Here is a 14,824-nt window from a genome sequence, read left to right as displayed (position 1 = left end):
ACAAATTGATCCTAATTATTTTGTGTAGATCCAAAGCCCGAGACATCTCTATGCCATAGCCCTCCAAAAGCTATTAAAACCTAAAATAGAGCGACACTACATCTTACTTTATTGCAGTGAACATGAGGACAGTAGTTTAATTGAGCAAAAGTTCATGCTGGCATTAGAACTCAACAAATCTGCATTAATCTACTGCTGAAAATACTAAATTCAGTGCTTATGTACTTAAACAGTGACATATATGCAGTTATGTATCTGAAGCTGTGAATCTCCAGCAGAATTAAATGAATTTAGGGGAAAATACACAAAAAAGGGAGAAAGTTTGGGCAGTTTTATAAGGCAGGGAGATGATTTGTTGGTTTGTTGTTGTTTTTTTCATGGCAGTTGTTGATGATAAAGCAAATAAAATATATCAGTCTCATCCTTTCACTGACAAACAGCATCATTCCTTCCAATGATGTCATGTTTCTAATGAGCTTCCTTCTGACTGGCATTTTGGTTTGTGCTCTCTCCTCAGTGAGCCCGGATGTGACCGGTAATCACAAACATCATCTTCATTATCACCATCCACCTGCCAAGGATTCAGAAGTGAAGGGCAGATCCAGGAGCTTCAGACTGACAGCAGCCATCTGGGTCCTGGTATTGCCTTGTTTACATGTGTTCCTGGCCTTGTAACAGCTGCTGCTTTGCAGCTTGAAACTTTCAGACTTGATTTCAAGATTATTTATCCAGAAAAGGGCCAGTGGAAGCTCTAATAAATCATGGACCTTCACTTTCACACAGAGGAGGACAGGGCAGGAGTGATTGTGTGGAAACTACAAGACTCAGTGTCTCCTATAAGCATATGGTGGCTTTGAAATGTATGAATTTTGTTTTTATCAGTCACCTGGCATTCATTAACACTAACCATGACTTATTTATAAAAGTTGATGTCAAAAAACAAACGGCTACCGCATATGTTGTAAAGTTGGATTTCTGTATATTCAGCATAAGAATCAAGAATCAAACTACATGTACATGCAGTATTTCATTTAAAAGCAGTCTTTTTTTTAATAATATAAAAGTGCTCAAATCATTGTTGAAACCTTCAATAACTTACATGTATATTATACATTTTACTAATAACAAATACAAAAAAGGAACTCGAAATATCTGCTTCTCTTCGATAATAGCTGCCTTGCTGTCCAGGATCCATTTAATTGGTATACTTCAATTGTAAAACTGACCTGTGATGCTATGCGGAGAGAAACGATGAAAGGAGAACGGTGAGCAGGTGGACGTGGGGGGCAAGTGAGAGAATTTATACCCCTTTCTTCTTTAGAAATAGATTAGTTTCCTCAGGAGTCTATTATCATCTTTCAAACTCAATCCTCCTCTGCCTTCATAGGCCTGGATAGGGGCTGATAGCTCCTGGAGCCACTGGTGAGGAAGAATCCAATTGCTTCTACCTTCTACCTGCCTGCATACCGCCGCTGTGCCGCTGACAGGTTTCCGTACAGAGAAAAGTAAAATGATTTGTTTCACATATGCCATGCAGGTCTCTCAGTGGCTGAGAGAGAAAAGTGGTGCTGAAGAAAGGCTCTTTGCTCACATATCCTTGGGAGCTCTCTCCAGTGGCTAAAATGATCATTTTTATATCTAAAATGTCACTACTATATTTAGCATATGCACATAAATACATACAGTACACATTGCAGAAGTAAAGGTAAACCTTAAAGCTGCTACTGTAAATATAGATCGCGGTGTAACTGAGGCATTCCAATTTTTTCTATAATGGTTCGAGTGTACAGAAAGATTTCTACCACAATATACTTTAATAGGAGTAATAACCAATAATGATTATTGTTAAGAGGATGTGAAATTAATTTATGAAGTCATATTACAATTAATTTGTGCTGAGAAATGTATGTGAGACCCATGACTGTTCACCGCTCATCTTAATGTGGAACTTGGCGGCGCAAAGTGCAAATTGGATTTTCTCTTTAGCTTCACCTTAAATCCCCTCTTCAGTCGCAGCTTTTTTTATTTTCCAGCTGAAATATAATTTCCTTGGGTGCTCTGTTTGATCATATACGATCATATTTTAAAAGCCTGCGACCTTGCTCAGACTGCGGCTGTGAGGAAGCGCGAACACTAATTGCTTTCATTGGCCATTTTCACCTTTTATACGCCAGGTTAGACTCTAATGCATTCAAGGTTGTTTAACTAGCTGGAAGCTTTGAGTCTCAAGATTAATAAACGTGTATACATTTTACTCATCATTTCTTGCATCGATTTAGTGTCTTATCTTGTGGCTTCTGATTTTGGGCGAGATTCCCAAATGACAATTGCACTTGGAAACAAACTTGAGGCAGTCGTTTGACTTCATAATAAGTCACAACTGCTGCCTCAAACCAATTATATCACAGGTTACTTCCCTCAAAGTTAGCGCTGTTGTCGTTTGAACAACCGTCTTAATGACACCCCTGAAGAATGTGTTCAGCCTCGTAATGACATACGGCAGACGCAGAGACAAAGGTGCCTTGAGGCTAAATAGAGATGCCAGGTTATACTGGTTCTCCTTACTTAAAGAAGGGATTTGATATATAAGGATGTCTTATATAGTTTTTATTGCTACATAGCGAGACTGTTATCCAGAGGAGGGAGGAAAGGGGCCAGAGGCTGATAGTGATGCCAAGGAGGTGCCATTCAGCTGTCACTGCAACATGCCAGAACCTCTTGAATAACATGTTTGTTTTCTAATATCCAGTTTGGAGAGAAAATGTGTAATTTGCAAAATGAAATGTGTGTACTACATGTAAAATAACAAGTTTTTCATTACATCTGGGGCTTAATTTTCATGTTGTCAGTCCACTCTGTTATAATAAGGCACTGAAGTGACTGCTTAGATACTGGAATGCAACTGCATTTCTAAAAATAGGTCAGACGTTACGAGAATCCCAGTCGGACCATCAGGTCAAGTGAAATGGGTTTGGAAGAGAAGAACAAGAGATTGAAGTCGAACTGTAAAATAACTAAATGTCCATACTATACATCAATCACTGTTAACGGACTAGATTCAGGTTTAGCTTTGACCTACTGTACTTGCCATAGTTATTGCACCGCATTTTCCTTTGCAGTGATCACGAGTTACTCGGTTTCAGCTCTGAATAAAGTCTTGGACTGTTTACAAGCTGTCTGTTTTTTCTACCTGCTCGTGTTTGTGGCTCTCTTGGTTTGCTTTTTTTTACCACAATCCTGTCTTTACAAATATCAGCAGTTTAAAAAATGAAATGATTACTCAACGACATGACTTAAATTAAAGCATGTTTTTCCAGCTTTCAGCTGTCATCCATACAGTTTGTTTTGCTCCTCGTCAGGCTTACGGTAACTCCCAACCATCCCTGGACATTTGGAAAAGTAATCTGTATGTGTCTGTATGTGTCTAACGTTTAAATATAAATGAGAGCACATGTTAACACTTTATGATAAAGTTATCAAAGTAAACATTGTTACTTTTTTCAGGTTTATGTAAAACAGTTTTACTGACATTTTTGGCGTTGGTGGTTTGAGGAGCACACAGTAAGAGCCCCTCACTGTCCAGCGCTGTGGCCTCATGTCGACACCTTGAATCTGCAGTGTTTTGGTGATGAGTCATGAGTAGTTGTGAGAGTTGGAACAGAATAAAGCAGAAACCTGAGATTTTGGACTCTCTCTCAACTCTAAGTCCCTCTGGTCACTTGGTAGTCATTCATATGGTGAATAAGACAGAAGAATACCCCAAGGCCTTCACGCTGGGCTGCAGCATGTCTGCCACATGCCCTTTTTCTTCCAAATTGCCCATTTAAGTTGCTGCAATTGCCTCATTACGGCAGAGATGTGGCCTGGATACTACCAATGACTATTATTAAATTGTGCATCAAGCTACATCCCAGTTGATTGTGTTTCTAACTACAGGGCTATGACAGATCATCTAGACTGCTGTTCTTTGCGAACAACAAAATTACTCATCGTGGGTCTTCAGTGGATGTCACTTCGTGTCACATAGTGATTTCACCCTTAGTCTGAGAACGATATGGCAAAACACTCCCATTTGATGCTCCTAGTGAACACACATTTCGTCTGTAACAGTTGTATTTGTGAAATGACACGTGGATTTTTGCACATTGTACTCTTTCTGAGTAATCATAAGCTAATATTTGGTCTTTTATGTGACATGGACAGAAATATTGTGCCTATGGTTTGTATTTGTTGTCTGTTATTATTCTTTTCTTTAATCAGAAAAAAAGACTATTTCTTAATTATAACTTAAATATAAAACAACACATTGACTCAAGAGCCCAGTTTACAGACTTAAAAAGAAACAGCAAAATAATGACTGTAAAAATCAATCTGATCATGAGCAATTATTATGATCACTAAACTCCTTATTAGTTTGTATAGTGTGTCAGAATTTTGAACTTTTATATCAGGACATCATAAAAATGATCTACTCCATACTCTGTTTTCAAATTATGTAGATATAACCTGAGATGAACAACAACATTCACACTTACATTATTTATTGAAAAAAAAACAACAACCCAAAATGCACACACAGTGTGTGAAAACAAAGTATACACCATGATTCAGTTCAATTCAGTTTTATTCATATAGCGCCAAATCACAACAGAAATCATATGACCCTCGATGAGCAAGCAACAGTGGGAAGGAAAACCTCCCTTTTAACAGGAAGAAACCTCCTGCAGATCCATGCTCATGGAACGGTGGCCATCTGCCATGACCTGTTATCAGTAATAACTTGAAATAACAATTTTCTGTAATTGATTAAATATTAATATATTTCTTTTTTAAACACATAATTAAACCTCAGAACATAAATCTAGCATACTTTTGTTTTACTCTGACTGTAAATGCTTCTATTAAAGGCATGTATTTAAACTACAGCAACCAAAATGTTTTGAAACATCTGTTATACAAGTATTGTTTATATAAACAATTACAAAATACACAATAATAAAATAAATCAAATAACTTAATTAGATATTTATGGCAAAGACTCATTTCCAACATGTTATTTCTTACCCTGTGCCATTTGTGCCATGTAAAAATTGAACTGAATAAGCACAAAAGACATAATGCCTTTAAAAAAATAATAATAATAAAACATAATAAAAATGTTAGATTCAGGTAAGAGTTACACAGTTAACCATTAACTGTGTAACTCTGTACATCACCTCTGAAGACTCATAAGATGATTAAATATAACTAGATTTTTCCCTTTAGTGGGAAAAGTTTAATTTCTTTTTAATACAGAATCAGGACCAAACAAAAGAAATAAGTTGACACTGTTCCCTTTATGGAACCAATACAGAAGACGACTATTATCACTAAATCTTATTTTTTAACCATGTGGTCTCACTGTGATCAGAGTGATGATGGAAACAGTTGTTAATGTTAATTAAATAACTACTTAGTGGTTCAAGAGACCGTCTGTATTGTCTGTGTATATCAGGTTGCTGTGGCTCAGGTGGTATAGTGTTGTCCATTAATCACAGGGACCCTCCACGTGGCCAAGCAACTGGCTTCTTATGACAAGTGATCGCCTTACAGGAAAACTCTGTCTCCATTGCTGCACGAGTGTCTGCGTGAATGGGAAACACTTTGGAAAGCTCCTTCCAGATTCAAGCTAAAGATAAAGTGAGCTACATTACTGTGAACTTACCATTATTACGCTTAACCCCCAAAACCATCAAAGGAAACTTTTTAAAATGTCTGCTGGTGTAATTACTCGATAATATCATGTGAAATGTTGAAGTATTTTTCAGTAATGACTGAAGTGAAACTACATCATAAAATCACAATGCTTTAATGTTTAATTTTGTGACAGCGTCTCAAAGTGCAGTTATTCTTTGCAGAAACCCTGCCTTTGGCATTTTTCATTACTGGTAATTGGGAGTTGAAGAACCTGGATGGTAATAGGACTGTGTTCAGTTTCCACACAGAGACTAAGAAATGAATGGCGATATTAATGAACTCCTGCATTTTAAAAGAGGTGAAGGCAGGTATTTTTGAACAGCTCCCATTGCAGTAGTTTCTCTGTGCTGGAGTGAGTCCAATTACAATACACTTTGCTGTCTTCAAAATTACTCAGAGGTAAAGCTTAAGATAGTATGAACCGTTGTCTTTGGAGTCTTTTATCTCCGCATAGTGAAGAACGGCTCCTGGGACCTTCTGAGGGGAATAATGCTGAGCACTGCTTAAATGCATACAGAGATTAATTTCATATTCCCGTTGAGGTTTCTGTTTCACTCAGAATTATGACTGTGACCTTGACAACGGCTAACGTTTAGCCTCAACTTAGACAGGAGCTTTAATCATCACAGTGCAGATGCAGCCAAAGCCTTGTGGCATTCATGAAGTTGTTCACGGTAAAGGAAGTGTTTTTACAAGCTTTACTCTGAACACAGGGCATGTCTTTGAAAACTGAAAATTACTGTGAAGTACAAGAGGTTATTTTTAACTAAATAAGGCTTATTGCTACATTAACATTGCATGAAACAAACCTTGGCCTGACAGGATTTTTTTCTTTAATTTAGCAGTTAGTTTAAAACAGTACATTCAAAGTTTTTTAATAATTCTTTTGCCTTGGTATGTTGTTATTATTCCCATGCAGTTGGCAGGTTTTGGGTGGGGGGGGGCCTTCAGTCCACAAAGGCCACCCCACCAGACTTGCTGTAAAACCACCACACCTGGTGCAGGACTTATTGCTACCTGTGTACCCCCTGCCCCCCACTAATAGCTATTTCCATTCTCCAGTACTGCTGGATCTCCTGCGTCATAGTCCCATACACTATAAGATGTTATAAATAACACTATTGCTTTGATATGGAAACTAATTCACTGCAGCCCACTTGATATACTGTATATATGTACAGTAAAAGTAATGTGCTGCTGGTAAGCCATACTTTGGGGCTGAGTCAAACCTTAAAATGTTGTTTGCACACTGGACAGTAAGTCCTGGTGTTTATACATGCAAGTTTTTTGCAGCACTGTTTTGGTTTGATCACTTTGTTTGATCAAGTGGCCTCTTTCATTTTTCTGCTCCACACTGAAATTCAATCTCTGCCTTTACTTTTCTACAGTGTTGTTTTGCAGTACCACTGGATTACTTTATTATACTAATTTCTTAGCACCAACAGTGCTTATTCTGGACACCTTGACTGCTGTGGTTACGTAAGTGGAATGTAGTGGTAACCCTTTTCTGGGTAGTAGCACTTAGACAACAATCAGAATTGCATTAACAGCTCATAATGTTGCATTTCACTGTTGCTCAAAGGAAGGGGTGCAACACAAACATGCAGGTTTGAATACAAAGCTTTGCTCTTTTGCAACACATCCCTGTGTCAGCACACGCTTGTAGATTTGAAGTCTCCAGCACGTTGTGAACTCTTGGTCAGGTTTCGTCCTACACAAACTTAAAAGTCACATATCTGCTACACACAGGTAAGTACATATGCAAATAATTACTCATATGAGCCGAAGTACGAGCTGGTAGGGCTGACAACAACAGGTAGCTCAGGTCAAGTGCTGCTGTTGACCCGCACAGTTTAAAAACACAATGACATTAAGAATGATAACATGAATATCTGAGTGAACATTCACTGCCTAGATCCAACGGTAAGGTTAAGGACCCGCATTTATTCAGGACTATGCTTCTATTCTCTCTCTTTTTTTTTTCATTTTCAGACAAAAAAGAGAACAGTCAGCTCTACTGAGAACCAAACTAAGAAACCCTGCTGCCCCAAATGTGCTTTCAACATTTCTTGATGTGTGCTTTCAGAAATTAATGGCATCTGAAGGCTTTCCCCAATCGGACACACCTCTCGCACCTCTTGGAGACAGCAGCGTGGGGCTTCTCAATCTCTTTCTGTCTGCACACAACTTTTTAGTCCCTCTGAGAATGGTGTAAACAGTCTCATCAATATAGTGTTCACCACTGTCTACCCACCCACTGCTTCCAGATTATCAGACAGGACTAGAGCACAGGTTTTACGATAAATCATCTCATCCTTTCCCTCCTCGACTTTCCTTTTCACTCACCCTCATTTTTCATCACTCTGAGACTCATTCCTCATTCATTCACTGGTCACTCTTCTACTACAGGGAAATGTTGTTCACCTTAGGAGACTAAAGCAACTTCTGTATACACACAGTGCTAGGAAAAAGCATTTTTGCCTGGTTTGATTTCCTTATTTTTTGCATATCGGTCACACTTACACATTTCAGATTAAGCAAATTTTAATATTAGACAAAGATAACCAGATTAAATACAAAATCCTGAAGGAGAAAGTTAGGCCATCAGTTTGTGACCTCCAGCTGGAGAGGAACTTGGATCTGCAGCAGGACAATAATACAAAAACCTCGAAAATCGACCTCTGAATGACTCAAATAAAAGAAGACGTCCAGACTCAAATGTGATTCTGATTCTTTGCTCCAATGTGGCTAATAAAAATAATTCTGCAAAGATGAGTGGGTCAAAATACCTCCACAGCGCTGTAAAAGACTCATTTCCAATTATAGCAAACGCTTGGTTGTAGTTCTTGCCGCCAAGGGTGGAGCAATCAATTATTAGGGTTAGGGGTCCATACTTTTTCATGTTTTTTTCCTTTAATAAATTAAGTCATAATTTAAAAACTGCATTTTATATTTACCTGAGTTATCTTTGACAAATATTAAAAATTCGCTTGATCTGAAGTATTTAATTGTGACAAATGTGCAAAACAATTAACAAAAATAAGAAGGGGGGGCTAATACTTGCTCACAGCACTGTTGTATACAGTAGACAGTCTAGGAAAGTTAATGACTCACTGAAACCTACAGATGAAACTGGGCAACATGGGAAGAATAACTGCATGCTACAGATCATACATAGTGACAAGACGGGAAACATTACAAAAAGAAATTTGTCTAAATTTAGCTCTTGAATTTTTTGTGAGCTGAATTTATTATACAGCCTTTGCCTTCCTGATGTCCTCGAATTGTGTAAATTGTGAGTTTCCTTCTCACTTACTTTTATCTTTATATCTACTCTTGGAAACTTGGAAACACACAGTGAATTATTCCCGAGGGTGTAGCACACAACAGACGACTATCCTGTGAAACAATGAGAGGAAATGTGCACTAATCCTTAAAATATGAAAAATTCAGCAAATGCTTATATTAAACCTGACTGCTAAACGCTTTTATGTTGGGTCATAATAATGAATCATTATCCTATTTATTTTTTTTTTTTCAGTTCATAGAACAGCTTTAGCAATGCTGCCATCGCTTTCAATTTTGGGAGATGAGTTCCATTTTATTTACTGACCCACTTATTATGGCTCACACAAACATGGCTGCCACCGCTAAGACCATCCCTACTACTCCCCATGGGCACTGACCCATTTGCCAGAGAAGCCAACCCTCAAAATTTCACATTTTCAGATCACATACAGTAAGTCATGCTTAAATCCGTTCTCTAATATTTCTCCTCTGCTGCACACCACCATCTAATATCCATCCCTTCCAATTCCCACCCCCTTTTTTTCTCCCCATAGCTTTCCGGTGCAAGGTAGGTGTTCTGCTTAACATTAGCTCCTGACTAAGGTCTGACACATCTCTGCATCCAGGGCAGACCAACTGCCAGTTCCATTTATGACAGAAGTCAATATATTATTCATGCCTCTTAATTAAGCAGTGAAGCAGCAGCTTATATGAATAACATGCAGAACATCGAGTTCTTGGATGGCACTTTGAATGCAACTTTGCCACCACATACACAAGAAGACACGATAAGAAATGGCACTGAGACAGACATCGCAAAGGAGGTGGTGCTTTTATCTACAAGAAATTATGTTATTATGATCATTTGAGGAAACTTACAAATGAGAACAGAGTGCTCATTATCATGATTGCACACAGACTGACTGATATTAAAGACTGTGAATGTTATACAGGACTTTAAGAACACACGAAACTCCAGAAGATAAACAGCTTCCATTAACCATATGATTTACCCACACAGCCACCTCTAGGGTTTAAAGAAAATGGTCCACACAAGAGAAAATATCAAATAGCAGCACTTTTGTGGGCAAAATATTTCTTGTTGGAGGGGATTTCAGACTGCTTTGAGCTGAGAGGAATTTCTTTATGTTATAACAAAGGCAAGGAGAAGAGCATCTCGGCACAACTGGTTGAATCTTTAAGCAGATAGATTACAGCAACCCAGTGTAGTCCCCATCAGCTAAGAACAGGAAACTGAGGTTACAACTCACATGGACTTAACAAAAGTTGGATCACAGATTGTAAAAATCTTACCTGGTATGAGTTTCAGTGTCTGTTGTCACATTCCAATGGTAGGGTCAAAGTTTGGTGCAAACAACATGAAAGCATGGATGCATCCTGCCTCGGATCAAAAGTTCAGGCAGCTGCTGGCAGTTTAAAAGGGTGTTGGACAAATTCTGTGCACAATTTCAGCCCCTTAGTACTAACAGAGCATCCTTTACACAACACAGCCTACCTGAGTGTTGTTACCGACCAAGTCCATCCTACACTGCATCAACCTTCTGATGGATGTTTCAGGAGACTGCTATCATGAAGAGGCATCTGACAAATCTGCAGCAACTGTGTGACGTTATCAAGCCAACATGGGCCAAAATCTCTGAGGATTGTTTCCAGCACCTTGTTGAATCTGTGCCATGAAGAATGAAAGCAGTTCTGAAGGTAAAACCCAAGATGTACTTAATAAAGGTTAGTTTAACTTTTATAATGATATGGCAACAGATTTCATTATTGATCATACAGTTTTTATGTTTATGCTCTAGTAAACATTCAGTTCTGTAGTGGAGTAGAAATATAAAGTGATATAAGGTAAGTACTTTATTTAGTGCAGTGCTTAATATAGCAAACCTTTAAAAAAAAAAACTACATTGTTTGTTTATGTTTGATTAATGACCTTATGACTAGTTAATTTCCTGCTGTTTAATCAAACCTTGTAGCTCGAACTGTAATCGATATTTGGAATCTGTGGAGAAGAATAAATTCTTGGTCTTCTGTTTGACACAGTAATAAAGTTATTATTTATTGTTTATAATGGACAGTCTAATGACTTAAAATGTGTTTACAACCGTTTCTGCACATTTGCGTCTCTGTGAACATCAGTAAGTGTAGACACGTGCTGCAAATGTATATTTAGAGCAGATAAATCCAGGCTGTTTTAGTCTTTGATATTAAACAGAAAAAAAGGAGAAGTGTACTCTACCTGTTGACTCTAGAGCCATATGCCTCTGACACGGTAGTATGCAGAACCTCGCTTCTCGTCTTTCGTTCTTTTTTTTTTTCCCCGAGTACAGATCAGTGTGGTGACAAGCCTAACATCCACTGCACTGGCTCACTAGATTCCTCTCTATCTCAAGTCAAGTGGTGGGTCAAAAAGGATAAAGCCGTTTTCTTTCTCTTCTCTGATGCATGCTAATGCGCAGTCTGTCAGTACTGAGGTGGTAAGGCCCTCAGGGAGAGTTTTTCACTGAACTTCTTGCACGGAATTTCTTGTCTGTAGAAAGATCAGGGAGGGTAATCTCTGTCTCTGCTATCCAGGATTGTTCTGCTGTGTAATTCAGTCTTTATCCTAAATCCAGGGAGAGAAAGACAGCGGAGAGAGAGACAAAGACAGAGGGGGAAAGATTTATTTGAAAATGTCTAATGCAAAGGGTTTAGGGCATTGAGAGGAAGACACTTTTTTAGGATGATACTAGATGGAAATACATTTCCACAAAAACTCATTATACAGGGAAAACTTGTCCAATAAAGGAGCGGATAGCCAAGATTTTTAATCACTGAACTGCAGCTGTCAATTGAGCATTTCAGAGACAATGTTTATGTTATGGGAATGACCTTGGTGAGTCAGTCTATCACAATATGGAAGCTCCAGTGTTGGTTTGAAATGAAGCATAAACACACAGTGAGTGGGTGCAACACTCTGCATCTGTTCCTATTGGTTTAATGAGTACAACCTACGTGCCAGTGAGCCACAACATTAAAACTACCACCAGAAATTATTGATAATCTTCATACAAATCAATCTTCTGAGGAATAGCTTGATAACTTCAGCTTTAACTCAGGATTTTCAGGGTTACAAATGTGTTTCACTACCTCTCTCCAAGGTAACGTATTTTGCTGAGATAAGAGTTCAGCACATACTAAACCAACACCTACTGACTAATCAATTCACCATTCGTTAAAGATCCTATGGACCCTGGTGCACAGAAAGTAGGAGGCCCTGCAGTTTATTTGAGATAGTTTACAGGTTTTTATCTTTCTTTGATCATCAATAAGAAACTTGGAGCAACTTTAGTTTTTGCTTTTCTCTTGCTGGTTGAAGCAATTTTGAGCCTTTTAAAAAGAAAAAAATAAATCTATATCTTAATCTAATAATATGATTCTAAAATAGCACCGCAAGTCTTGCACTTGTTGCCCTTTTATAAAACGACCCCATTGTTGATGAGAGTCCCTAAACATGGGGCTGGTGCGTGGTAGAAAAACGTATCCCAACATAGAGCAAAAAAATGTGAGCAGGAATGGCTCGAAGACCACAACAAAGAGCCCAAAGCATCGACACAACCTCCAAAGGTTCAGGGTTATGGGACTCGTTCCAGTCCCTGGACTGGAACGAGTCCAGTCCCTGGAGGCCTTCACTCTGCAACCCAAAGGACCTGATGCATGCCCCAAAATCCTGTCTACTGTGCCCCGCGTGCTCAAAGACAGTTTTGTTGCAAGAGACCTGCACAATATTAAACAAGTGGTTTTAATGGCGTGGCTAATGGGTATATATAAAAATATATTAATATATATGCATACAAAAACATATTTATGTCTCATTATACAGTACTAGGTTAAACCCATTTAATTGCCCACTCCCCTGTGGGAGTGAAAATTGAAAACCAAGGTTTAATTTCATAGGTCTCTATTTTCAAGGGACTTTTTCACTGTCTCTAAAGCCCTCACACAATTACTTGTCATGTAAAAAGCAATTACAATCCATGCCTGGATGAAATGTGTCATCAGAGAATCCATTAACAATGTCCTCAGACCTTAATATTTACAGTCACCACCCTACTTTCAGAGGCAACACTGAGTTTTATGAGTTGTGAAGGACAGTTAAAAGGCACATAGTCGTTGTTAGATCTTTTGTTTTAGGCAGTCTGTTTGAGGCAATTAGGATTTCAGAAAGGTATTAATTGCAAAGTTATTATATTACATAAAATTATACAAGTGTTCCTGTTGCGTTCCTTTATTTGACATCAACAAAAGCCACTTTCTTTGTACATTGTAGTTATTTCATTAAACCAGTGCGAGGATTGTGTAAGTGAACTACAAAAATTATGTGTGCAGAAAACAGTAGATCATCTCCTCTAAGGAGATGAAAAGCGGTATAAATAAAGCTCAAAATTAAAGCCTATTATACCTTACGAGCTCACTAGTATGTAGTACTCACTATTTTTCTTTCTTTTTACATTTCCGGTGTAGAAATGTTAAATCAGTCCGCTGTAATGCTTGTGTTTCTGTCTAAAACTAGAACCCGCTAACAAGGGTGGCCCATTCTTTCAAAAACTGAAGCAACTAGGCCCGATATGATCTAACTGTTCTCACATCACAGTTAGATCATATCGTCTCACAGCACGAAGACCATAGGTAGAATTAATAACAGTAATGATGGCTTGGTTGTTCCACTATAGTGAACTGGAATAGATTACTGGTGCAGCAGCTCCTCAAAATGGAATACAGCTATCAAACAAGGCCCTAATGACCAGTTACCATCTTATCTTAAAAACATCATAGTAGCATACTATCCCAATCTCAAACCCTACTTTCAGAGGACAGGCTTACTTGTTGTTTCCAGAGCCTTCAGCAATAAGGCTGACTTTCGGTGGAAGAAGAACACCTGTTTTCCTCCCATGATGCATTAAGCATCTTTTCTATACTCTCCTCTCTTTCACGTCACATTGCCTGTCATTAAATTTGCAAAGTGTTTGCTCAAAGGGGAGTTGCTATTTATTGTAAGACCTTGAGTTAGTCGGTGTTAATGTAGAAAGGTTAGGTCCACAATTTGACTAAGGAGTGTAAATTTTGACATGAATTACAATAATTCTGTGTGATATGCAACCATAGAATACTGGATTCACATTTAATTTTATTACAAGATCAAATATTTATCTAAATTTTCACCTAGCAAAAAAAAATGTTAACACAAATTGGGAAAACTGGAAAATTGGCTTCAGACCCTGTGCTTCTTACACATGAAGTATGCAGCTGGGCACTTTTTCTATGTTTTTTCGTTGCTAACGTTGAGGTTTGGAAGCACAGCCCGTTTTAAAAAATGGTCATCCATGTAGCCACTGTGACATAAGTCACTCGTTAGCGCTGTCCCTTTGTGAAGACTAACTCAGAATTGTAGCTGTTTTTCCCACCTTGCTGTTTGGGAATCAGATGCAATGAAGATGGTAGTGACCTCCAGTTATTCTTTTTATTTTGGCACTAATTTGTTTCTTGTGACTTGTATTTAGTTTTACTTCCTTTTGTCATGACCTTGGTTTGCTTATGTTTGCCTGCTGTTTCCTATCTCCCTGATTGTCTTGTGTCTATTTATGTCCTAATTCTCTCTTTCTCATTTCATGCTTTGAATGATTTTTTTTAAATTGATGAGTTTTGTAGGTTTTGCACCTTGTGAACTTTGACTGCCTACCTTAAAAATGTCAGCTTTATGTTTACCTAATTTGGCTGTGAGTCCTGTTTTTTGCTGAACCTT

The 14,824-nt window shown here is 38.1% G+C and overlaps 1 protein-coding gene across 1 annotated transcript in view; it reads left to right on the top strand.

The window, feature by feature from the left end:
* The window catches only part of gpc5a (glypican 5a), a 161,313-nt gene extending 156,952 nt beyond the window's left edge, over positions 1-4,361 (top strand). Inside the window, exon 10 of the mRNA XM_084936506.1 lies at positions 518-4,361. Within this exon, the coding sequence (XP_084792632.1) occupies positions 518-675 (158 nt within the window). The 3' untranslated portion in view covers positions 676-4,361. The remainder of the gene's footprint in view (positions 1-517) is intronic.
* Positions 4,362-14,824: the final 10,463 nt, after the last annotated feature.

The sequence above is a fragment of the Perissodus microlepis genome, chromosome 1 (genome assembly GCF_051167445.1).
Source record: "Perissodus microlepis isolate ML-2025 ecotype Zambia chromosome 1, ASM5116744v1, whole genome shotgun sequence".
Lineage (NCBI taxonomy): Eukaryota > Metazoa > Chordata > Actinopteri > Cichliformes > Cichlidae > Perissodus > Perissodus microlepis.
Note: the sequence above shows the minus strand (reverse complement) of the source record. Positions and strands in the feature narration are given on the sequence as shown.